The 26,895-nt window shown below is 37.4% G+C and overlaps 2 protein-coding genes across 7 annotated transcripts in view; one reads left to right on the top strand and one right to left on the bottom strand.

Annotated features, from left to right (window-relative positions):
- LOC101684480 (meiosis 1 associated protein) overlaps positions 1-26,895 on the top strand; it is an 81,055-nt gene that overhangs the window by 9,680 nt on the left and 44,480 nt on the right. For 5 of the 6 annotated variants that reach the window (XR_006606446.1, XM_045079060.1, XM_045079059.1 and 2 more), the window contains exons 3-4: positions 24,014-24,199; positions 25,936-26,104. Coding sequence is in view for 5 of the 6 variants with exons in the window: in XM_045079060.1 (XP_044934995.1) it covers positions 24,014-24,199; positions 25,936-26,104 (355 nt within the window). In the remaining variant the exon portion in view is untranslated. The remainder of the gene's footprint in view (positions 1-24,013; positions 24,200-25,935; positions 26,105-26,895) is intronic. The other variant, XM_045079061.1, reaches the window with a different exon arrangement.
- Positions 11,020-11,657, bottom strand: LOC123391748 (cystatin-B). Its single transcript, XM_045079069.1, has one exon. It carries the CDS (start codon positions 11,578-11,580, stop codon positions 11,284-11,286), a length of 297 nt encoding a protein of 98 aa, XP_044935004.1. The 5' UTR covers positions 11,581-11,657; the 3' UTR covers positions 11,020-11,283.

The raw sequence follows: 26,895 nt of genomic DNA, 5'->3' as shown, positions 1-26,895 counted from the left end.
GACTCATTTGTATCTTTGGGTTAAATACCCTGTAGTGCAATTTCTGGGTCATAGGGTAGCTCTATTTTCAACTTTTTGAGGAGTCTCCATACTGTTTTTTAAAGTGGCTGCACCAGCTTTTATTCCCATCCACAGTGTAGGAGGGTTCCCCTTCCTCCACATCCTTACGAACATCTGTTGTTTCCTGACTAAATTTTAGCCATTGTGACTGGTGTGAGGTAGTATCTTATTATGGTTTTGATTTGTGTTTTTCCAATGCTGAGTGATGTTGAGCACTTTTTCATGTGTCTTTTGGCCATTTGAATATCTTTTTTGTAGAAAATGTCTGTTCATGTCTTCTGTCCTTTTCTTGATTGGATTATTTGTTCCTTGGGTGTTGAGTTTGATAAGTTCTCTATAAATTTTGGATACTGGGATCCCAGGGTGGCTCAGTTGGTTAAGCATCTACCTTCCGCTCAGGTCGTGATTCATGGGTCCTGGGATAGAGTCCCACATCAGGATCCTTGCTCAGCAGGGAGCCCGCTTCTCCCTCTCCCTCTGCCTGCCACTCCCCCTGCTTGTGCTCTCTTTCTCTCTCTCTCTCTCTCTCTTTCTCTGGCAAATAAGTGAATACATAAAATCTTTATAAATAAATAAATTTTGGATACTAACCCTTTATCTGGTACGTCATTTGTGAATAAGTTCTCCCATTCTATCAAGTATCTTTTGGTTTTGTTGACTGTTTCCTTTGCTGTGCAAAAGCTTTTTTATCTTGATGAAGTCCAAATAGTTAATTTTTGCCCTTGCTTCCCTTGCTTTTGGTGTTGTGTCTAGGAAGAAGCTGCTGCAGCCAAGGGTGAAGAGGATGCTGCGTGTGTGCTCCTCAAGGATTTTGATGAATTCCTATCTCACATTTAGACCTTTTATCCATTTTGAGTCTTTTTTTGTGTGTATGGTATAAGGAAATGATCCAGTTTCATTCTTCTGCATGTGGTTTCTGATTTTCCCAACACCATTTGTTGAAGAGACTTGTCTTTTTTCCATTGGATATTCTTTCCTGCTTTGTTGAAGATTAGTTGACCATAGAGTTGAGAGTCATTTCTGAGTTCTCTATTCTGCTCCATTGATTTATGTGTCTGTTTTTATGCCAGAACCATGCTGTATTGATGATTACAGTCTAGTAGTAGAGGTTAAAGTCCGGAGTTGTGATGCCATCAGCTTCAGTTTTCTTTTTCAACATTCCTCTGGCTATTCAGGGTCTTTTCTGGTTCCACACAAATTTTAGGACTATTTTTTCCTTTTCTGTGGGAAAAGTTGATGGTATTTTGATAGAGATTGCACTGAATGTGTAGCTTGCTCGAGGTAGCATAGACATTTTCACAATATTTGTTCTTCTAACCCATGAGCATGGAAATTTTTTGTTTCTTTTTGTCTTCGTCAATTTCTTTCATGAGTATTCTATAGTTTTCTGAGTATAGATCCTTTATATCTTTAGTTAGATTTTTCCTAGGTATCTTATGGTTTTTGGTGCAACTGTAAATGGGATCAACTCCTTACTTTCTCTTTCTTCTGTCTCATCATCAGTGTATAGAAATGCAACTGATTTCTGTGCATTGATTTTATATCCTGCGACTTTACTGAATCCTGTATGAGTTCTAGTAGTTTTGGGATAGAGTCTTTTGTGTTTTCCACATAAAGTATCACATCATCTGCAAAGAGTGAGAATTTGACTTCTTTTCTGATTCGGATGTCTTTGGTTTTTTTTGTTGTTGTTGTTGTTGTCTGTTTGCTGAGGCTAAGATTTCTAGTACTATATTGAATAGCATTGGTGGTGATGGACATCCCTGCTGTGTTCCTGACCTTAGGAAAAAAGCTCTCAGTTTTTCTCCGCTGAGAATGATATTCTCTGAGGTTTTTTCATAGATGGCTTTTATGATATTGAGGTATCTACACTCTATCCCTATGCTGTGAAGAGTTTTAATCAAGGAAGAATGCTGTACTTTGTTCAATGTTTTTTCTGCATTTATTGAGAGTATCATATGGTTCTTGTTCTTTCTTTTATTAATGTAATGGATCAAGTAGATTGATTTATGGATGTTGAACCAACCTTGCAGCCCAGGAATAAATCCCACGTAGTCGTGGTAAATAATCCTTTTAATGTACTGTTGGATCCTGTTGGCAGTATTTTGGTGAGAATTTTTGAATCCATGTTCATCAGGGATGTTGGTCTGTAATTCTCCCTTTTGGTGGGATTTTTGTCTGGTTTTGGCATCAAGGTAAAGCTGGCCTCATAAAATGAGTTTGGAAGTTTTCCTTCCATTTCTATTTTTTAGAACAGTTTCAGAAGAATAGGTATTAATTCTTCTTTAAATGTTCGATTGAATTCCTTTGGGAACCCTGGCCTTGGGCTCTTTTTTGTTGGGAGATTTTTTTATTCCTGCTTCAATTTCCTTGCTGGTTATGGGTCTGTTCAGGTTTTCTATTTCTTCCTGGTCAGTTTTTGTAGTTTCTACATCTCTAGAATACATCCATTTCTTCCCGATTATCTAATTTGTTGGCATATAATGGCTCATAATATGTTCGTATAATTGTTTGTATTTCTTTGGTGTTGGTTGTTATCTCCTCTTTCTTCATGATTTTATTTATTTGCATTCTTTCTCTTTTCTTTTTGATAAATCTGGCCAGGGGTTTATGAATCCTATTGATTCTTTCAAAGAACCAACTCCTAGTTTCGTTGATCTGTTCTACTGTTCTTTTGGTTTCTGTTTCATTGATTTCTGCTTAATCTTTATTACTTCTCTTCTTTCTTTCTCCAAACTCCAAAGGAGTTCTTTCTCCAACTCCTTTAGGTGTAAGGTGAGGTTGTATATTTGAGAACTTTTTTTGGTTTCTTGAGAAAGGCTTGTATTGCTATGTACTTCCCTCTTTGGACAGCCTTTGCTGCACCCCAAAGATTTTGAATAGCTATGTTTTCACTTTCATTTGTTTCCATGATTTTTTAAAATTCTTTAATTTCCTGGTTGACCCATTCATTCTTAGTAGGATGCTCTTTAGCCTCCATGTATTTGAGTTCTTTCCAACTTTCCTCTTGTGATTGAGTTTGAGTTTCAAAGCATTATGGTCCAAAAATATGCAGGGAATGGTCCCAATCATTTGGTACCAATTGAGACCTGATTTGTGACCCAGGAGGTGATCTATTTCAGAGAATGTTCCATGTGCACTAGAGAAGAATGTGTATTCTGTTGCTTTGGGATGGAATGTTCTGAATATATCTGTGAAGTTCATCTGGTCCAATGTGTCATTTAAAACCCTTATTTCTTTGTTGATCTTTTTTTTTTTTTAAAGATTTATTTATTTATTTATTTGACAGAGTGCGTGAGCAAGTGAGAGAGGGAATATAAGTGAGAGAGGGAATATGGGGAGTGGGAGAAGGAGAAGCAGCTTCCCATGGAACAGGGATCCTGATGCAGGCTCAATGTGATCATGACTAGAGCCAAAGGCGAACTCTTAACGACTGAGCCACACAGGCATCCCTTCTTGTTATCTTTTGCTTAGATGATTTGTCCATTTCAGTGAGGGGGGGTGTTAAAGTCCCCTACTATTATTGTATTATTTGTGTTTCTTTGATTTCCTTATTAATTGGCCTATATAATTGGCTCCTTCCATCCTAGGGGCATAAATATTTACAGTTGTTAGATTCTCTTGTTGGATAAACCCTTTAAGTATGATATAGTGTCCTCCTTCATCTCGTATTACAGTCTTTGGTTTAAAATCTGATTTGTCGTGCTCACTTCGGCAGCACATATACTAAAATCTGATTTGTCTGATATAAGGATTGCCACACCAGCTTTCTTTTGTTGTCCATTAGCATGATGAATTGTTTTCCACCCCCTCATTTCAATCTGGAGGTGTCTTTGCATCTAAAATGAGTCTCTTGCTGACAGCATATTGATGGGTCTTGCTTTTTTATCCAATCTGATACCCTGTATCTTTTGATTGGGGCATTTAGCCCATTTACATTCAGGGTAACTATTGAAAGATAGGAATTTAGTGTGATTGTATTGCTTGAAGTAGTTGCCTCTGTTCCTTTCTGGTCTATGTTACCTTTGAGCTCTCTCTGTTTAGAGGACCCATTTTCAATATTTTTTGCAGGGCTGGTTTGGTGTTTGCAAATTCTTTTATTTCTCATTCTATTTTCAGTGACAGCCTAGCTGGATAAAGTATTCTTGGTTGCATATTTTTCTCATTTAGTACCATGAAGATATCATGCCAGTCCTTTCTGGCCTGCTAGGTCTCTGTGGATAGGTCTGCTGCTAACCTACTGTTTCTACTGTTGTAAGTTATAGACATCTTGTCCCAAACTGTGAAAACCCAGGACTTCTATGCCCATCTGATAGTAATGAAACTTCCCCATCCCAGGGTGTCAGTGGGAACCATGTAGAAAGCCTAAATTTCCATTCCCACCCAGAAGTAACAAGGCACCCTTCCCTCTAGGCTCAGAATCAGAAGCCAGAGTCACACTCCAACCTGGCTCACTTCCCCATTAGCACAGTATCAGGGGAAGCCTGCTAAAGCAGAAGATTGAAATAAGATCCAGAGTTCTGTAATAGCCAAAATGTACAGAATACAATAAAAAGACACTTGTTATATCAAGAACCAAAGGAGTGGCTAGGTGGTTCAGTCAGTTAAGTGTTTGCCTTCAGCTCAGGTTATGATCCCAGGGCCCTGGGATCAAGCCCCACATCACGCTCCTAGCTTATCAGGGATCCTGTTTCTCCCTCTCCTTCTGCCTGTGCCTCCACCGTCTTGTGCTTGCTTAATGGCTCCCTTTCTGTCTGTCTCTCTCTGTCAAATAAATAAATAAAATCTTAAAAAAAAGAACCAGAAAAATCTCAACATGAATGAGAAGACACCAGGCACCAACACTGAGATGACACAGATACTGGAATTATCTGGAAAAAAAAAAAAAAAAAACAGAAACAACCACTGTAAAAATGTTTCAACAAGCACTTATGAACATTCTTGGAATAGATAGAAAAATAAAAAGTCTCACCAAAAAAAAGGAAGGGTAAAGAGCCAAGAGCATCTGGGTAGCTCAGTCATTAAGCGTCTGCCTTCAGCTCAGGTCATGATCCCAGGGTCCTGGGATCAAGCCCTGCATCAGTCTCCCTGCTCAGCGGGAAGCCTGCTTCTCCATCTCCCACTCCTTCTGCTTGTGTTCTCTCTCTCACTGTCTCTTTCTGTCAAATAAATAAATAAAATCTTTTTAAAAAAGAAAAAAAACAAAGAAGAGCCAAGTAGATATTTTATTTTTTTAAGATTTTATTTATTTATTTGAGAAAGTGAGTGAAGAGGGAAGAAGGAGCAAGGAGAGTGGCAGGCAGAGGAAGAAGCAGACTCCCAGCTGAGCAGGGAGCCCTACATGGGTCTCCATTCTAGAACTCCAGGATCATGACATGAGCCAAAGGCACTTAACTGACTGAGCCACCCAGGTACCCCCAAACAGACATTTTAGAACTGAAAAATATAATAACCAAACTTTAAAAAGCAAAAATCTTTAATGGATGGGCTCAACAGCAGAATAGAGAGGACAGAGAAAAGAATCAGTGAACATGAAGAAATTACCCAATCTGAGTAAGAGAAAGAAGACAGACTTTAAAAAATGAACAAACCCACAGGGACGTGTAAGGCTATAACAAAAGATCTAAATTTCATATCATCAAAGTTCAAGAGGAAAGGGGAAAAGGGTGGGCTGAAAAAATATTTAAATAAATAATCACTGAAACTTTCCCAAATTTGTAAAAAGTTATAAACCTAGATATTCAAGAGGTTGGGGAGCCCAAAGAGGATAAATGCAAATAAATCTGTTCTTAGACACATCATAACCAAACTTCTAAAAACTAAAGGCCAACTCTTGAAAGCAGAGCACTGCCATCTTACCTATAAGGGGAAAACAATCAAGTAACAATAGCTTTTATCATCAGAAACCATGGAGACCAGAGGAAATGTCACATTTCACATTTTTCAAATGCTAAAAGAAAAGAACCCTTGATAGAACTCTGTATCCAGTGAAAATACCCTTAAGGAATGAATCAGAAATGAAGATATTCTTAGATAAAGGAAAACTAAGAGAATTTGTCATCAGCAGGCCTATGTTAACAGAATAGTAAAGGAAGATCTTGAAACAGAAAGGAAATTATAAAAGAAAAAATCTTGGGATATCCAGGAAGAAAGAACAATGGAAAGAATAAAATATAGATAAATATAATGGACTTTCTATTGAGTTTTCTAAATTATATTTGACAGTTAAAGCAAAACTTGTAACATTGTCTGATGTGGATGTTAATGTATATAGAGGAAATATTTAAAATAATTGCATTATAAACAGGGAAAAGTAAAGAGACCTTCTACATAAAAAATATATATATAATGTAACACTTAGAGCAACCACTTAAAAATCAATACAAAGACACTCAAATACTATAGATAAATCAAAATGGAATTCTAAAAAAGTCTTTAAAAAACTTAAGTAACCCATAGTCGGATAGGTAAAAGAGAACAGAGAAACGAAAACAACAACAAATAAATTGGCAGGTTGACATACCAATAGTTACAGTAAATGAAAACGGTCTAAGTATATCAATTAAAAGGCATAGGTTGGCAGAGTGGGTAAAAATGACCCAGCTATATATCTATTCTATCTATAAGAAACTAATTTCAAACACAGCAGAATTAGGTTGGAAAGTATAGGGTTGAAAAAGATATACCCTGACACATTAACCAAAACAAACCAGAAGTTGCTATATTAATATATCTAATATAGTAGAATTCAGAACAAAGAATATCAGGTAGAGAAAGGAATATTAAATGATGATAAAAGAATCAAACCAAGAAGAAAAAAATAGCAATCTTATATGTGTGCACACTGAACAAAAGAGCTGCAAAATATGTGAAGCAAAAACTGATAGAACTGAAAGAAATAAACAAATCCACAATTTAACTTGGAGGCTTCAGATGTCCTCTTGACAATCGATAGAACGACTAGAAGAGAAAAAACTACAAGTAGCCAATAGGATCTAATCAACATTTATAGTATATTCCACTCAACAAAGCAGAATACACAATCTTTTCAAGCACCCACAGAACACTTATTGACCATATCCTGGGCTATAAAAGAATCTTCAACCAATTTGAAAGAATTTGAAGTCATACACAATTTGTTCTCTAACCATAGTAGAGTCAAACTAGAAATCAGTAACAGAAACATAACCGTAACATCTCCAAACACTTGGAAACTAAATAACACATTTGCAGATAACCCATGGATCAAAGAAGAAATGGCAAGGGAATATTTTAAAATATATTGAATTGCATGAACATTTAAATACTACATATCAAAATGTGTGGAATTCAGCTAAAGCAGTGCTAAGAGGGAGATCTATAGCACTAAATGCTTACATTAAAAATGGAAATATAGGGGCACCTGGGTGGCTCGGTCGTTAAGTGTCTGTCTTCAGCTCAGGTCATGATCTCAGGGTCCTGGAATCGAGCCCTACAAGGGGCTCCCTGCTCAGCAGGAAGCCTGCTTCTCCCTCTCTCACTCCCCCTGCTTATGTTCCCTCTCTTTCTCTCTCTGTCAAATACATAAATAAATCGTTTTAAAAAAGAAATGGAAATATATAATTCAAAATCAGTAACATAAGATCACACCTCAGGAAACTAGAAAAGGAGGAACAAAAACCCAAAGTAAGCTAGAGGTAGGAAATAATAAAACATATAAATGAATAAAATTGAAAACAGAGAAAAGGAAAATGATGAAACAAAAAGCTGATTCTTCAAAATGAAGGGTTAACACTGACAAACCTCTAGCAAGATGTGAATCTACAGGAGTGGTAATATGGCATAGAACTCAAAGCAAACATTGTAGCAAGGTCAATTTCTTGGTTTTAAAATTGAGCTATAGTTATGTAAGAAGCAAGCACTGGAAGAAACTAGGTGAAGGGTACATAGGACCTCTCTACAATTTTGCAACTTTCTGTGGATCTGTAAGTATTTCAAAATAAAAAGCTAAAGAAAAACAAAGCTAAATCACTGACTAGTAACTTACTAGAATGGCTACAATGAAAAAGGCAATCCTGACAAGCAATACCAAGTGTTGGTGACAATGGGAAAAACTATAACCCTAGTTCATTGCTAACAGTAAGGTAAAATGATACAACCACTTTGGAAAATAGTTTGTCAGATTCTTAAAAAGTTAAATATACAACTTCCATGTAACCTAACAGTTCCACTCCCAGAAATCTAACCAACAGAAATGAACAGAAATCCACATTTACATGAATGTTCATGGCATCATTATTCATAATAGCCACAAACTGGAAACAGTTTAAATGTCTATTAACTTGTGAATAGATAAACAAAATGTGTAATTCTCACTGTATATAATCTGTGATTGTATATACCGTATCAGTACACTGAGGGCACAATGAAAGTGGTAGTGATATTTGCAGCCATGTGGCAGGTATGTTACTCTGTTGTGCCATTTTCCTTGTGCATGTCTGTCCCGTGATCACATTTGGCTTTTTCTATCTTCTGTCAGGCAATAGGGGTAGAGAAAGTAAAGAGTTATCTAGAAGGGCAAATGAAGATAGATATTCAGCATAAGAAGGCTTTTTGAGAGATGAGCTCATGTACTGAAAGTTAAAGGATTTTCCCCCTTTCTCAAGTGGCTGTGTTGTATACCTCAGGCACTCCTCAGTACATTTAGCCCTAGATAAATCCCTTGATCCCTTAATCATTTTATTGGGAAAGGCAGACATTTCTAGACTATAAATCACTGACTAGTAACTCTAGGGAAAAACTGCAGGTCAAAAATCCTTCCGAAAGAACAGTAAGTTCAACCTATTTATGAGCTCAAGAAAATTACTGGAACAATGCCATTACCTTATGTATAGAGCAACCCAATCTTTGTTCAAGGAAAAATGTTATCTTAAATCCACTGTCTCTAACCTATATAAGTATCTAACATTTTCTGTCTGCAAAGTTAGCTCAAAATACAACGGTAAAAGACAGCAGGCAGGATATCTTGCCCAGGATGAATACCTCAATATATTGCTTCATATTTAATTTCTGAGTATTCCATTTCTGAGTATAACCCAGAGCTTTTCATAAGGAATAATGACAGAGGAATCATAATTAAAATATTAGAATTCCTTTTATATCCATTGTGCCCTTAATATAAATAAATCTGACCAAAATGATTAATCTCTTCTCAAAGCAGAATTTCAGAAGAATTACAGTGAATATCTTACCAATTCTTCTATCTTTTCATGAGAACAAAGGAATTATTTAAATTATATATAATCTACAGTGGAATTTTAAGACTAATAGTGGTCTAATTTGGCTATAACATTTATTTCCTCATCCTTAATAGCTGACATTGAAATGAAATTACATGAAAGTAACAGATAACAAGGATATATTTCATTTAACAGTATAAAAGTAAACTCCAATAAAGATAATATAATAAACTATTATTGAGTGCTACAGGAGAGAGAGGAGAAGAGTAAGAAAAGGAAATATACAAATTTTGTCATTGTTTATTTTGAAGATTTTTGTTATTCATTAATGGATAGTACTAAAGAAGGGAATTATATAAACATGTAGTTATAAATACTAAAACAAATACAAACCTTTCTAATTATGACAGTAAAAGCTTACCTAGAACAAAAAGTCATACAGTAGAGTGATTTTTCAAAAGCTATGAAAATAGATCTGCCTTCGCTTAGGTCATGATCCTAGGGCCCTGGGATGGAGACCCCCGTTGGGCTCTCTGCTCAGTGGGGAGCCTGGGGAATCAGCTTCTCCCTCTCTTTCTGCCCCTCCTCCAGCTCTTCCACAAGTACACATGCATGCACATTCTCTCTCTCTCTCAGTAAATAAGTAAATCCTTTAAAAAAAAAAAAAAAAGAACTATGTGGGGCGCCTGGATGGCTCAGTCTGTTAAGTTTCTGCCTTGGGCTCAGGTCATGATAGCAGGACCCTGAGATTGAGCCCTGCATCAGGCTCCTTTTTTGTCAAGGACCCTGCTTCTCCCTCTCCCACTGTCTGCCTTTCCCTCCTGTTTGTGAACAAGCTCGCTCTCTCAAATAAATAAAATCTTTTTTAAAAAAAAGTTTATGAAAATAGAGTATATGTTAATATAAAAACAAATATATCTGTCATATCAATAAATATAAGTATGCTAAACCCACCTATTAAAAATTCTGCTTTGTTGGGGTGCCTGGGTGGCTCAGTTGTTAAGCTTCTGCCTTCAGCTCAGGTCATAATCTTGGGGTCCTGAGACGGAGCCCCACATTGGGTTCCCTGGTCAGTGGAAAGCCTGCCTCTCCCTTTTCCACTCCCCTAGCTTGTGTTCCCTCTATTGCTCTGTCTGTATCTGTCAAATAAATAAAATCTTTTAAAAAATTCTGCTGTGTTAAAAAGATACAGCTGCAACAAAGTTATTCAGAAAGGTTGACAGTGAAAGAAAGGGCAAAGGACTAGGCAAATGAACCTCCCCCCACCAAAAAAAAAAAAAGGACATGATCTTAATATCAGACAAGGTTGAATTTGGAGCAAAAAGCACTAAATGACACTAAGAATGTCACTTTAACACTAGACACAAAGCAGAGAAGAGTAGAGAATATGAATACATATGGATGATATTCAGTACAGAAGGTTTGTTGGAGGGGGAATCTATAGAAAATATATCAGTTTTGAGTACCTATGTACCAAATAACAAAGCACGAACATTTTTAGGAGAAATATGATCATACATATGTATGAAATCTCCACCCTCCTCAAGTGTTCATGGAATATTCACAAAATATTCAGTCATGTATTAAGCCATAAATAAACTCAAATAAACCCAAAAGTTTAATGAATTCCAAAAATGTTAATAGTTCACTCAATATTTTCTGAACACTGCAGTAAAACTAGAAATAAATGACAAAAGCAGAGAAAAAAATTATCTACCCAACGGAAATTTTTTTTTTTTTTTTTTTTTTTAAATTCATGAAGATTTAAAAATATGTATTTAAAGAGAATATAAGCCATCTTTGAAAGTAATTAAGATCAGTGACAGTGTTCTGTCTCTCCCACCAAAAGGCAGGAAGAGACAAAGGCAGGGACACAAGAGAGGTGCATGATACTCCCCCCCCCCTGCCCCCCAAGTGGCCCCATGGAGAAACGACATTTGCTTTTGATCCCAGATGTGTTCACAGCGGACAGAAACACATGGACGGGCCCCACTTGGCGTGGGAGCTAGAAATACGCCAGCTCGTCATGCTTGGCCTTGTTGGTCTGATAGCTGGACAAGGCCAAGGGCTTGTTTTCGTGCGGGAGACTCTGAAATACTCGAAGGTGCACAAACTCCTCATCGTCAACTTGAACCTTGATGAAGTAGTTCCTGCCAGCGACCACTTGGCTCCTGAACTCCACGGCCTTAAAGGTAGTGAACTTCTTGTTTTCCCGCTCTTCCAGCTGGGCCTTCACCTGGTCGGCGATGGCCTGGGTCTCGGCCGTGGCGGGCTGCGAGGCGGTGGGCGCCCCGCACATCATGCTGGCGGCGGACGGAAGCCGAGCGGGACGCGGGCAGGCGCTGCGGGCGGGACAGCGACCCGCGCCCAGGTGTCGGCTCAGCTCCACAACGGAAATTTTTTAAAGATTTTTATTTATTTATTTGAAAGAGATCACAGCAGGCAGAAAGGCAGGCAGAGAGAGAGAGAGGAAGCAGGCTCCCTGCTAAGCAGAGAGCCCAATGCAAGGCTTGATCCCAGGACTCTGAGATCATAACCTGAACTGAGGGCAGAGGCTTTAACCCACTGAGCCACCCAGGCACCCCCCCATGGAAATTTTTAACTGTTAAATAAATTTGGAGTCAAAAGGAAATCCAAACTAAAATTGCAATATGTGTAGGAAATAATAATAATAATAAAATACTATATATCAGAACCTATGGGTTATAAAAAATGCAATGCTAAAAGGAAACTTTATCTTTAAACTGTATTAATTTATTTTTAATTGCATTAGTAAACAAGAAAAACTAAATAAATGAAGCATGCAACTTAACAACAAAAGACAAAAAAAAACCTAAGGAGAGCTGAAGGAAGGAAATAGTAAAGATAAAAAAAATAATGAATATGAAAATAGAAAATGGTGGAACAAATTAATAAACCCCAATTTGTACCTTGGGGGAAGAGTAGTAGGCAGATAAACCATTAGTAAACTTAGTTTGAGGAGAAGGACAGGAGAAGGTGCCATATACAAAATATGATAAGGAGAAAAGAACCACATACACTTGGGTGAAATGCATAACTCTACATGCAAATATAATTACCAAAATTAAGTTCAGAAGAGAGAAAAATATAAACTCACCATTTCCCATAAAGCAAAGTTGCCCAAGAGCTGCCTTCCTCCAAAATAAAGTACTGAAACAAAATGATTTTAAAGGGGAGTAATACTAAACTTTAAAGAACAGACCATTGCTATGTTTTTTAATTGTTTCATTGCACAGGATAGAAAAACCCTCCAAAACCTTTTTATTGAAGATGACATAATATTGATACTAGAACCCAACAAATATTGCACAAAAAGAAAAGCCACAGCAAGTCTCATTTATGAGTATTGAAAATCCCAAATAAAGTACAGGCAATAGAATCCAGCCATATATTTTTTTTTCTAAGCTTTATTTATTTATTTGAGAGGGAGAGCAAGGACAGGGAGGCAGATGGGAAGGGAGAGAGAGAATCTCAAGTAGACTCCCCACTGAGCATGCAGCCTGACAGAAGGATCTGTCTCACAACCCTGAAATAATGACCTGAGCTGAAATCAAGAGTTGGAGGCTTAACTAACTGAGCCACCCAGGCACCCTCAGCTTATATTTAAAAAGATCACATACCAGGAATTTTTTTAAAAATAGTACAATATTAGGGAATCCATTAATACAGTTTACTGTATTGATACATCTAAGAAAAAATATGATCATGTTCATTTCCATAAATACTGAAAAAAGCATTTAATAAAATGCAACATCCAGCCTTAAGTCTAAAATCTTAGAAGATTTTAATATAGTAGGTATAGGTAACTATCCCTGAGCACAATATAGGTTTATAACAGCTCAAGAATCAAATCATACTTAATGAAGACACTAAATATATTCCTATGTTATCATCATTATTACTTAAAAGTATTCCAGAGATTTTCACTGATGCAATTGTACAAAGGAAATAAATTAGAATATAAAGATAGGAAAGAAGGATATAAAATGATTGTTATCTGCAGATTAGTGATGTTCAAGAGAATAAACTAGAAAATTATTTTCTTTTTTTTTTTAGGATTTTTATTTATTTATTTATTTGACAGAGATCACAAGTAGGCAAGGAGGCAGAGAGCCCGATGCGGGGCTCGATCCCAGGACACTGGGATCATGACCTGAACTGAAGACAGAGCCTTTAACCCACTGGGCCACGCAGGTGCCCCTAGAAAATTATTTCAAACAATGAAAGAACTCATGATAATAGTCTGGTACAAGAACTAATACAGATATTAATACCCTTCATATATTCCAAACAACAGATTTGATGGTAAAGTGGCAGAAAAGATCTCATACAATCACCAAAATTGTCAGACACTTAGGATTGAAATTAATATATGTGCAAGTGCAAGACTCATATGAATTAAAATATTATTGAGAAACACAAAAAAAGATTGCACAAATTAAAAGTCATTAATTTGGGGGAAGAGTCAGACCAGAAAGATGTCCATTATCTCTAAATTAATCTGTAAATATAATGGAATTCCTGATGAAATTTCCAACAAGAAAACTGGACATCCTAGACTTTTTTTTAAAAGACTTTATTTATTTGACAGAGAGAGATCACAAGTAGGCAGAGAGGCAGGCAGAGAGAGAGGAGGAAGCAGGCTCCCTGCCTAGCAGAGAGCCTGATGCGGGACTCGATCCCAGGACCCCGAGATCACAACCTGAGCCAAAGGCAGAGGCTTAACCCTCTGAGCCACCCAGGTGCCCCAAAACTGGACATCCTAATAATAAACTTCAAATTAGAAGCAAAAGGGAAAAAAAGCAAAAAACAGCTAGGAACTATTCCTCTCAAATATTAAACATATGCAAAGTGTGATACTGGAGATTGAAAAGATAGGGCAATGTAATATAATTTAAAATCCAGAAAAATACCCAAATATATGTGGGAATTTAGTATATAATAAAGATGATATTTAACATTAATTGGAGTGGGGGGCGCCTGCGTGGCACATTTGACTCCTGATTTCAGCTCAGGTCATAATCTCAGAGTTGTGAGATTGAATGCCCTATCAGGCTCCATGCTGGGGGTGGAGCCTGCTTAAGATTCTTCCTCTGTTCTTCCACTGCCCTTGCCCACCTCTCCCTCGTTTTAATTAATTAATTAGTTAATTAATTTAAATTAATTGGAGGGGCACCTGGCTGGCTTAGTCAGAAGACCACGAGACTCCGGATGTCAGGGCTATGAGTCTGAATGCCATGTAGGGTGTAGAGATTACTAAAAATAAATAAATGTAGCAATAAATTAAAAATTAAAAAATAATAAAATTTATTTGAAATAATAATCCAGTAAATGCCTGGGTCAACTGGATAGCCATGTAGGAAAAAAGTAAATTTGATCCATACACATTGCTTACATCAGGATAAAGTCCAGATAGATCAAAATTTTAAATGTAAAAATTGATATTATATATATAGGAGAACAGACTGTATCAGTCAGAGTCCAATCAGGAGAGAGAAACCACACAGTGATTTAAACAAGGGAAGTTTATATGGAAATTTTTAACATCATTTAACATATTAAACTATGATAATAAAGCAACTGTAAGATATGAGAACTTTCTATGGTACCTTAGGGTTGAGGTAGTGATGCCTAGGAAGGACAAACTTGAAAAGTATATTCCTTTCCCAAGGCTGGACTTCAGGACCAGTTGGAGAAAGTATAGTTGCAGCTGACCAGATAACAAAGAAGTTCACCAGTTTTTCCAAGCCAGAGCTGGTTCGTGGTTACTGTGAAAGCAGGATGCAGTCTTCCAGATGTTGGTGAGCTGTAATCAGGGACTGGTGCATAAGTGTGTAGAGTGGAGATATCAACATAGACAGAATGCCTAGACCAAACAGCGTCCATGTGGAAATTGCAGCATCATTGGGAGGGCCACAGGAGACAAATTTCTGAGGTGAGCAGAGGGAGTGAGCCATTTGTGCAGGCAGGAGACCTGAAGCAGGCAGTGTCTGTGCCAAAAGGACTGCTGAAAGGTGATCACCAAGCCAGGGCTAAGAGGTTACAGTGTCTTAGCTCAGGATGTCATAACAAGAAAATTCTAAAAACTAGACATCTTAAACAATACGTATTTATTTTCTCAAATTTTGGGAGACTAGAAGTTCGAAATCAGGGTGTGAGCATGGCCAGGTTCTGGTGAAAGCTCCCTTCTGGCTTACAGAAGTAGAGTTGTTGTTTGCTCAGATGACCTTTCCTCAGTGCATGTATATGAAGAGAGAGAGAGCTCTGGTGTCCTTCCTCTTCTTTAGAAGGTCACCAGAGACAGCATCATTTTGACCTCCTCTAAACCTAATTACCTCTCAAAGGCCTCACTTAAATGCTACCACAGTAGGAGTTAGGGCTTAAGTATATGATTTTTAAGGGAACACACACATTTAGTCTCTAAATTCAAGGGACTGTTAATTTGGGGCACTATCTGCTAGTGTGAGGCACTATCAGATGTTCTCATACCCCACTGCTTTCAGCAGGAAAGCATCTTCCTTCTGCAGTGTTCCTCCAGTGCTCTCTATTCAAATGTTTAACATCATGTCCATGTAAAGGAGAAATGTTTAAAGGGATTTTGTCCTTCACTGCAACGATCTATTGAAAAGTGAATTAGATCTTAGAGGCAGTAAGTTGACAATTAGCTCACAAAGCATGGAGGAAAATATCAGAGTAAGAAAGGTTTGTCTAACCATAACATAAAACCCAAAATTCCAAAAGTGAAAGATTAGTAAATTCAGCTGTATAAAGGCACCTTATACATCTAAGGGTGGTTCCATCAGTTAAGCCTCTGCCTTCAGCTCAGGTCATGATCCCAGGGTCCTGGGATCAGGCCCTGTATCGGGCTCCCCGCTCAGTGGAGAGCCTGCTTCTCCCTCTCCCCCTGCTGTACCCCCTGCTGTGCATGCTTTCTATCAAATAAATAAAATCTTAAAAAAAAAAAAACTCAGCTATAAAAAAAAATAGAAAATATGTGCTTGGCAAAAAAAAATCTACATAATTAATAAGGTAAAGACCAATAATCCAAAAGGAAATGAGAAATGACATATATAGCTTTCAGAAAAAGAAATATAAATGATCCTTCAACATATCAAAATATGTTCAATCTCACTTATAAAAGAAATGAAAAAGAAAACTTGAAGTACATTGAGATACTATTATTTTTCACCTGTATGGTTTTTTTTGTTTGTTTTGTTTACTTTTGTTTTTTAGTAACCTAATGTTCATGAGGTTTTAAAGAAATAACCACACTTACATGCCATTTATGAGTATATAAATTAGCACAATTTCAAGGGTGGGCAATTTGGTGACAAGTATCACAATTTACATACCCGACCTAGCAAGTCTGCTTTTAGGAACTTATCCTGCAGATACATTTTCATATGTGGAAAAATGACTTAAGTATTATCATTTCAGCACTCTTTGCAGTGGCAAAAGATTGAAAGCAATCTAATGTCAATCAATAGGGAATTGGTTAAATAAAATTATGTTCCATTCATTAGTGGAATACTCTGTAGCTGTAAAAATTAAGACACTTTTTGCAGTCTGGGTGACTCAATCCGTTAAGCCTCTGCCTTCAGCTCAGGTCATGATCCCAGGGTCCTTGGGTCGAGCCCCACACTGGGCTCCCTTCTCTTTGTTCTTCTGCCCCTCTCCCCTACTCATGTGCTCTCTCTCTCTCAAATAAATAATCTTTTAAAAAATTAAGACAATTTTTATCTATTGAATGACATCATTGCCCAAGTACACTATGCAATAAAATCAAGATATAAAAGACTATCATAGGCTCTTTTATTTTGGTAAGAAGAACAGATTTATCTTTTATATTTTCTTCCATGTAAAGAAAAAAATCTCTGGGAAGATATCCAACAAGCTACCAATATAGATTGCCTAGCTGAAGGATGAGTGAAAGGTGATTTTTCTGCATATAATTTTATAACCTTTAAATTTTGAAAAAAAAATAAATTTTGAATCATGTGCATGTATTATATATTGAAAATAAATAAAAACAAAATATTGACAATACATTTGTGCTAATAAAATTCAACTCACATATGGATTCAATCCATATATGGATATATAAAAATTGTTTATATAAGTTTCTACTAATAAAAATATTTTTGAAAATCAATGACCTAAACTATGTTCTAACTTTTTTCATCTGATTTCCAAAAAGACATCAATCTGAGTTGCCTTAAACTGCCAAGACCAAGGAGAACACACTGGCACTAGATTTAGGGAGAGAACATCCTGTAGGCATATTTGTACAACTAGTTTACACAAAAAGCTGAAAGAAATGCAGTGAGAAAAAAAGAAAGAAAGAAATGCAGTGAGGGTCCATTAGTCCTTACCCATTCATCCCAACTTCCACTTCTCTGTACAGCTCCCATCTAACTGAATCAAGGTCTCCACTCTGCACCTTGAAACTCACCCAGATATCTAAGACAAAGAACCTGAATTTGTGATATAATAGATAATAACTCAAAACAATGTTGTAGGCAATTTCAGTACCTGATTCACCGGGCTGCATTTCAACTCAGTAACTTCTGAAAGCACATTTGAATCTTCCACAGTGGAAATCCCAAACTTTCCATCCAGGAAAGGGGAACGGGGAGAAGTTATGACATTTGACTGCTCAGATTGCAGATTGCAGGTAATGGCACAACTCCAGCTGAGAGACACCAGGTCTTATCTTCCTACCATCCATTTTCTCCCTCTTTATCTAACAGGTCCCTATAGATCCCTGACCCCACCTTTTGGGTTTGGAACACAAGTCTGAACTATTTACACTATTGCTATATGGGATATTGTCTAGGCATTTCATGAGGGAAAAAAGGATAAGAATGTAAGACTTTCTGTAGCATTCATCAGTCATTAACCTTTGATATATAGAAATTGTTTTCCAGCCAAGCTATATGAGCTCTTCACATTCTAGGCAATTAATGTTTCTGCAAAGCCTGCATTTTAAAATCACTTCCGGAATCAAAATGAGTACCTGAGAGATCAGATACCATTTTCAAGGGATATAATACATAGTTATGTTTTGGCCTACTTTCTGTTCAGCCTGTTTCTGAATGATGATCTAATCTTTTAGATGATTTGGGCACGTGACCTCTTGCTACAAGAGTTTATCAACCAGGAGTGCTCTTGAGCAATAAGTAACCCTATTATTTGATTAATATAAGAAAGAACAGCTTAATTTCCAATATTGCCAAAGCCATTGCATTTGGCAAAATTACTCAAATAGGAAATATTTTCAAACCTTGTTAGAAGATCACTTTTTTTTCCTAAAGGTTATTGTAACCTGGTTGGCAGAGACATCAGGAGGCCATCCTATTTTTTTTTTAACATTTTAATTACAGGAGATAAGTTAAGATTTTTGTTTCAGTTTTCAAAATAGAAATGCATTTTCTGATTAAAAAAAGTTTTTATTTTAGAAAACTTAAATGTAGAAAAGTATAGTCTTTTGATCATTGCAAAGATGACTGTTGGAAACACACTTTTACTGTTGATTCCTCCCAAAACATTACCAAAAAGAAAGTTGAGGAATTTTTTTAAAGATTTTATTTATTTATTTGACAGAGAGATCACAAGTAGGCAGAGAGGCAGGCAGAGAGAGAGGAAGAAGAAGACTCCCCGCTGAGCAGAGAGCCTGATGCTGCAGGGCTCCATCCCAGAACCCTGAGATCATGACCTAAGCCAAAGGCAGAGGATTAACCCACTGAGCCACCCAGGCACCTGAGGAATTTTTTTAAATAAGATTGAATTAGTTATGATTAGGCTCAGCTGTGAGTCATAGAAACCCCTGAATAAAAGTGTCTTAAATAAGATGTAAATGTATTTATTTCTCAAATAGTTTTACGCAATCCAGTGCTAGTGTGGCAATTCCATAATCAATAAGGACCCATGCTCCTCCTGGCTCATTGTTCCACCATCTTACTACCACCAGCAACACAGGTACTGACTTGTAGACCAAGTTGGCCTTTCTTAGACTTGTGTTTCAGCAAGCAGGAAAGAGAAAAAGCAAAGGGAAGGAGAATAATAAAGATTAGAGCAGAAATAAATGATATAGAAACTAGGAAAACAATAGAACATATCAATGAATCCAGGAGCTAGTTCTTTGCAAAAATTAATAAAACTGAGAAACCCTTAGCCAGACTTACCAAAAAAGAAAAAAGAAGGACCCAAATAAAATCACAAATGAGAGAAGAGAAAGAACAAACACCACAGAAATACAAACAATTAGAATATTATGAAAAATTGTATGCCAACAAATTGGACAACTGGAAGAAATGGACAAATTCCTAGAAATATATAAACTGCCAAAACTGAAACAGGAAGAAATAAAAAACTTGAACAGATCTATAACCAGCAAAGAAATTGAAACAGTAATAAAAAATCTCCCAACAACCAAAAGTCCAGGACCAGATGGCTTCCCAGGGGAATTCTACCAAACATTTAAAGAAGAGTTAATACCTATTCTCAAACTATTCCAAAAAATAAATGAAATGAAAACTTCCAAAATCATTCTATAAGGCCAGCATTACCCTGATACCAAAACCAGACAAAGATTCCATGAAGAGATCTACAGATCAATATACCTGATGAACATGGATGCAGAAGTTCTAAATAAAATAGTAGCAAATAGAATCCAACCATACATTGAAAGAATCATTCACCACAATCAAGTGGGATTTATTCCTGGACTGCAGGGGTGGTTCAATCGATGTGATATACCATATTAATAAAAGAAAGGATAAGAACTGTATGATCTTTTCAATAGACACAGAAAAAGCATTTGATAAAATACAACATCCATTCTTGATTTAAAAAAAAAACTCTTGGGCGCCTGGGTGGCTCAGTGGGTTAAGCCACTGCCTTCGGCTCAGGTCATGATCTCAGGGTCCTGGGATCGAGTTCCACATTGGGCTCTCTGCTCAGCAGGGGGCCTGCTTCCCTTCCTCTCTATCTGCCTGCCTCTGTCTACTTGTGTTCTCTGTCTGTCAAATAAATAAATAAAATCTTTAAAAAAAAAAAACTCTCAACGAAGCAGGGTTAGAGGGAACAAACCCCAACATATTATAAAGGCCATATACAAAAAAAACCTACAGCTAATAACCTAATGGGGAAAAACTGAGATCTTTTCCTTTATGGTCAAGAATAAGACAGTTATGTCCATTCTCACCACTGTTATTTAACATAGTACTGGAAGTTCTAGCCTCAGCAATCAGACAACAAAAGAAATAAAAGGCATCCCAATTGGCAAGGAAGAAGTCAGGTTTTCACTATTTGCAGATTACATGAAACTCTATACAGAAAACCCGAAAGACCCCACCGAGAAACTGCTAGAACTGATACATGAATTCAATAAAGGCTCAGGATACAAAGTCAACATACAGAAATCTGTTGCAATAATGAAATATCAGACAGAGAAGTCAAGGAATCATCCCAATTACATTTGCACCAAAACCTGTAAGATACCTAAGAATAAACCTAACCAAAGAAGTAAAAGATCTGTACTCTGAAAACGTTAAAACATTGAAGAAAGAAATTGAAGATGACACAAAGAAATGGAAAGACATTCCATGCTTATGGACTCTAAGAACTAATACTTTTTTAAAGATTTTATTTATTTATTTGAGACAGTGAGAGAGAGAGCACAGGTGGGGTGAGGGGCAGAGGCAGAAGCAGAATCCCCACTGAGCAGAGAGACTGATGCAGGGCTCGATCCTGGGAATCCATGATCATTACCTGAGTTGAAGGCAGACCCTTAACCAACTGAGCCACCCAGTCACCCTGGAAGAATGAATACTGTTAAAATGTCTATATTACCCAAAGCAATTTACATATTGAATGCACTCCTTATCAAAATACCACCAACATTTTTCACAGAGCTAGAAAAAACTATCTTAAAATTTGTATGGAACCCCAATGACCCCAAATAGCCAAAGCAATCTTGAAAAAGAGAAGGAAAGTTGTAGGTAAAGTGAGAGAGCTAGGTTCTTGTCTCACAACCAAAGAATGAATCTCATGGACAAAAGGAGTGAGTAAAGCGGTTGAGTTTTATTAAGCAAGGATACAGAGAAAGCTCTCAGGAGTGAGAGGGATCCCAACAGGGTTGCCACTGAGGACTTTGGTCTTTTATAAAAAGCTATCCAGGGAAGTTAAATCTTTTTGACTTCCTACTGGCAGCACCACTGATTAAGGACTAGCGTTAACATCTTTAATGACTTCATTCTTTTTAGGTTCTGGTTATTTTTTGTTACCACAGGAGATTGGCATAAGTAAGACTTTCCCCTAAAAAAAAATAAATTGATTAAAAATAACTTAAAAATTAAAAACGGGGCACCGGGTGACTCAGTGGGTTAAGCCTCTGCCTTCGGCTCAGGTCATAATCTCAGGGTCTTGGGATCGAACCTCTCATCAGGCTCTCTACTCAGCAGGGAGCCAGCTTCTCTCTCTCTCTCTCTCTCTCTCTCTCTCTGCCTGCCCCTCTGCCTACTTGTGATCTCTGTCTGTCAAACAAATTTTTAAAAATCTTCAAAAAATAATAAGACTTTCCCCTTGGACACCTAGGGCAGGGTGGCCTGAAGTGTTCCCTTATCTCTGGTTTCCTTATACCTCCACATTTGTGGAATTTCTATGAACCTGATCACATAGCTCCCTTACCTATCTCTCCCTACCTAGCCTCACCTGTCCCTTTCTCAGAGGCATCACCATTCTGGACTTCAAATTATATTACAAAGCTGTAGTGATTAGGACAGTATGGTACTGGCACAGAAACAGACACATAGATCAGTGGAACAGCATAGAAAACCCAGAAATGAACCCACAAATATATGGGCAATTATTCTTCAACAAAGCAAGAAAGAATGTCCAATGGAAAAAGACAGTCTCTTCAATAAATGGTGTTGGGGAACTGGACAGCAATATGCAAAAGAATGGACTGGACCACTGTCTTACACCATACACAAAAATAAATTCAAATGGATTAAAGACTGGGCACCTGGGTGACTCAGTTGATTGGGCATCTGACTCTTAAGCTTGGGTCTTGCTCTTGAGGTTGTGAGTTTGGACCCTAAGTTGGGCCCCACGCTGGGCATGGAGCCTACTTTTAAAAAATGGATTTAAGACCTAAATGTGAGACAAGAACCCATCAAAATCCTGGAGGAAAATACAGGCAGTAACCTCTTTGACATTGGCCACAGCAGCTTCTTACTAGATATGTCTCCTGAAGCAAGGGAAACAAAAGCAAAAATGAACTACTGGGAATACACACACACACACACAATGGAATATTAGCCATTAAAAAGAATGAAATATTACCATTTGAATGATGTGGATGGAGCTAGAGGGTATTATACTAAGCAAAATAAGTCAGAGAAAGAGGAATACCATATAATTTTACTCATGTGGAATTTAAGAAACAAAACAGATGAAAAATGAGATGGAGAAGAAAACCATAAAACAGACTCTTGACTATAAAGAACAAACTGCTGGAGGACAGTTGGAGGGTGTTAAATGGGTGACTGGGCTTAGGGAGGGTACTTATGATGAGCACTGGGTGTTGTATGTAAATGACGAATCACTAAATTCTACTCCTGAAATTAATATTACATTGTGTGTTAACTGGAATTAAAGTAAAAACTTGAGATAGATAGATAAAGTGTATCAGTCTTCAGATTCTTTTAGGGGATACATGAAAAGAAATTTCTGAAGGCCACTGGTCTATACATACGGTCTCGTTTTCATTTCTTTTTTGCGTAGGTTTCTTATCTTCCCATCTAAATTACAAATTCTCTTTGTGTAAGAATTACATCCTATTTTTTGTGTTTTTCCCATAGACTCAGGAGCATGTTAGCAAAGTAAGCAGCTGTGGAATTCAGTGGGGCAGGGGTTGACTTAAGTAAACTGGCATAATGGCAGCTCGTGCTCATGAATTTTATGTGCATTTTGCAAATATTGCTCAGTTCTGCTCTTTGTCAGGGTGGTTTCCTCATCCCAAATATAATTCCTCCTCACCCAACCCCCATCTGCTATTGATGCTTAGAATTCAAATAGTGTCACAAATTAGCATTCCACATTTATTCAAAATGTATACATCCTTAGGAGAGGTAACACTGATATAGAATCAGATTATATTAGATTACTTCCTGAGAGTAACTTTTTATAAAGGGAGGCAAGATAGAACCAAGAGGTTTACATGTTGGCCCCTTGAGCTGACTGCAGACTAAGTCAAGCATCTCTTCTTTATCCATTCTGGAATGACCAACCATATCAAAATCCTCATTTCTAGAAACTAGAGAGGCGCCCAGTGCCTAGACTGACTATGAAATGAAAATAATATTTAAGAGTGATCCTGCTAGGCCTCCAGTTTGAAGAGCCCCCCAAAGTAAAACTCAGCAATCACAACTGGACTTCCATTTGGATGAGTGAATAAGTTCAAACACTTTCTTTCCTGTTCCTGGTAACTCCACATAATCAAAATCCTTTGACTACAAATTTTCTTTCTTCTGGTATAGGGAAGATTTTAGTGCCATGCCTAAAGCATAGAAGGCATAGAATAGATATGGTCAATTAAAAAATCTTCAGGAAGGGAAGGGACGCCTGAGGAATAACTGATAAAGAAGATGGACTGCCCATTAATCTGGAACCTGGGTCACTAAAGATCTTTGGTTCATTTTTCTCTACAGCAAGTGAAAGGGAACTTTGTTAGGCTGAAGGCCTGCATCTCAGAACTCCGCATGTTGCAGAGAGAAGGCTGTTTCAGGCCACATAGCTCTTCCCTGCACCTGGCAGTACAGGATGGGCTTCAGCAGTTCAAACAGTACAGCAGACACGTGACCACAGGTGCATCTCTGAGCTTTACTTCCCTGGAGGTAAGAATACTGGCCTTAGGACTCTAAGACCATTGCGAGCCATCTAGATGCTTCATTATTTATCATCCTTATATTCTTTGTTTCATACACTTTGATGGTAATTTTCACGTCTAGATTTTCATCTCCCTGCGGGCAAGGGATATGTTCTCTTTTTCCTATAGTCTGTGTAATTCTTATACAGAGCCAGCATAAAGAGAAATGCTAAAAATATGGGCTGAAGTGAATTATGATGAAAAACTGAAATCAAAATCTGAATATGCCATCTGCCTCTGGATTTTTGGAGCTTGTAAAGTAGTTGTTAAACTGCCTAGATTGCTGTCTATATTTGTATTTCCTTTGCACCCTTCAGAATTTACAGTTGTTCTTAATCAAATCTTGGCATCAAATTGAGTAAATTTTCTTGGACTTAGTAAATGTGCAAATTTAAAGATTACTAAACTTCTAGTGCAGACTAAGACAATCTTAAAAAATATAAGTAAGTCATGCCTGGGTACTCCACTAGGTGCATGAGTGACTATGAGTTAAAACACATTCAGTCTTTGGAAACCTCAGGCATCAAACAGATGTATTTTAAAAAATAACTGTGCTTTTATCTGCATCCTTCATTAATCAAAAATGTCCAGGGACGCCTGGGTGGCTCAGTTGGTTAAGCAGCTGCCTTCGGCTCGGGTCATGATCCCAGCGTCCTGGGATCGAGTCCCACATCGGGCTCCTTGCTCCGCAGGGAGCCTGCTTCTCCCTCTGACTCTGCCTTCCACTCTGTCTGCCTGTGCTTGCTCTCACTCTCTCTCTCTCTCTTACAAATAAATAAATAAAATCTTAAAAAAAAAAAAATGTCCAAGCACTGGGGCACTTGGGTGGCTTAGTCGGTTAAGTGCCTAACTCTTGATTTCTGCTCAGGTCACAATCTTGGAATCCTGAGATCGAACCCTGTGTGCATCAGGCTCCGTGCTGGTGGTGGAACCTGCTTAAGATTCTCTCTCCCTCTCTCTTGCTACTTCCCCCCTCCATGCACACACACACGTGCTCACTCACTCTTCCCCCCCAAAGAAACGTTCCAAACACCAAAAATAAATGTCTAAGTACAAAAGAGAATTGCATATATTTAATATTTGCCTTCCAGATTTTCAAATTAAGGACAAAACTGCTAATGAAAACATCTGGAAGATTCACTCAGATGAAATAAAATATTCAGATTATAAACAAACACCTCAGTATCCCTTCAGGTTAGCTATATTGATCAAGAGTGAGTACATTTTAGAGTTAAGAAAGCAGAAGAAACAGCTCACCTGTATCCAGGTTGAACAAGGAGAGAAATCTATGTGGAAGTACCACCATGAGAAAGAAGCATAGAGATTCCCTGATATTCAGTACACACTTAGTGAGTGGAATTTAGGATTACATTGCCTTTGTTGCCTTATAAAATTGAAGCATTTTGAGCATGAGAAACTTCAAGCAATCTTAACTTAAAACATAGGGATGACTTCTCACTGGTCGCTTTCTGGGATAGGCCTCACCTGTTTGGAAGGATCCTGTAATGATTTGTCCCACCAGACCTCTTCCACCAGAATCTGTCAAATGAAATTTGATTTTTAAGTTACCATAAAATCTTCTCTGCTTCAAAGACAATAGCCACTGCCACAGACTTCTGCTGTGTCTATCCTCCAGATCTAACCTACTATGCTCTTCACTGTGTACATCAAAGTAGACACATTGATTCTTGGATTTATTTCCAGATTACTGTTCTGACTTCCCAGCCTGGAAAGAAGGTGGTCAAACAATTGGAGGAAGGATTGAAAGATACAGACCTAGTCAGAGTCAGAAGACTTCAGGTGGTTGAAATCACTAAGGGAGACCTAGAGTATATGGACTCAGTATCCCCTGCTGAAGAGCCTAGCAGTGATGGTAAGAATTAAAAGAAAAGGTAAAAAGAATTTTAATGAGTAGTCAGGAAGATTATTTTCCATGGTCTTTTTGTTCTTCAATTAAATGAACCCAACATATTTCTCCACAGTTTAGACAGGCGTTTCTAAATGTATATACAGGCCTAATATATATTAAGTATATATTTAGTATTTTTACAGAATCATAATATACATAATATTCTATAACCTTCTTTGTGTGTTGGATAGCCATCTCTGTTAGTATCTATAGATCTGTCTTATTTTTTACTGGCTATATGATTTTCTTTTTGTGTGGTTGGATCATAGTTTGTTTAATCACTTATTAATAACAATTTTGTTTACTACAATTTGCTATTATAACCAATGCTGAATAAACAGACTTATGTGCAGGGCTGACTTCATGGACTTATGACCAATATAGTCACACAGGGCCCAGCATTCAGAAACACCCTATGCTTGGGATTTAATGCTCTTTGGTTGCTCTCTTGAAATTCCTAATAATTTTATCTTTGGATTTATATTTTATAAGTGAAGTTTGATGGAACAATGAAGCATGTGCCAGGGAACTAGAGTCTCAACTCACATATGCCCTGCCTCCTACGTCCTTCCCACCTCTCCATAATGGGGTTCTTAGTTGCTAGCTTCCCAGCTCTGGTGTCCCCAACCTGCCTACCCCAACCCAGCAACCACTAATACCCATGTCCCTGCCAATAAATCCTACATAAATCACTAATAATTCTAAATTTCCTAGAGCATAAAATATTTGAACTGAGTCTTAAAGAACATATAGGA

This window comes from Mustela putorius, unplaced genomic scaffold (assembly GCF_011764305.1).
Source record: "Mustela putorius furo isolate JIRA1106 unplaced genomic scaffold, ASM1176430v1.1 tig00000281_pilon_pilon_pilon, whole genome shotgun sequence".
In the NCBI taxonomy this organism is placed as follows: Eukaryota; Metazoa; Chordata; class Mammalia; order Carnivora; family Mustelidae; genus Mustela; species Mustela putorius.
The sequence above is the reverse complement of the archived record's forward strand: the minus strand, read 5'-3'. Positions and strand labels throughout refer to the sequence as shown.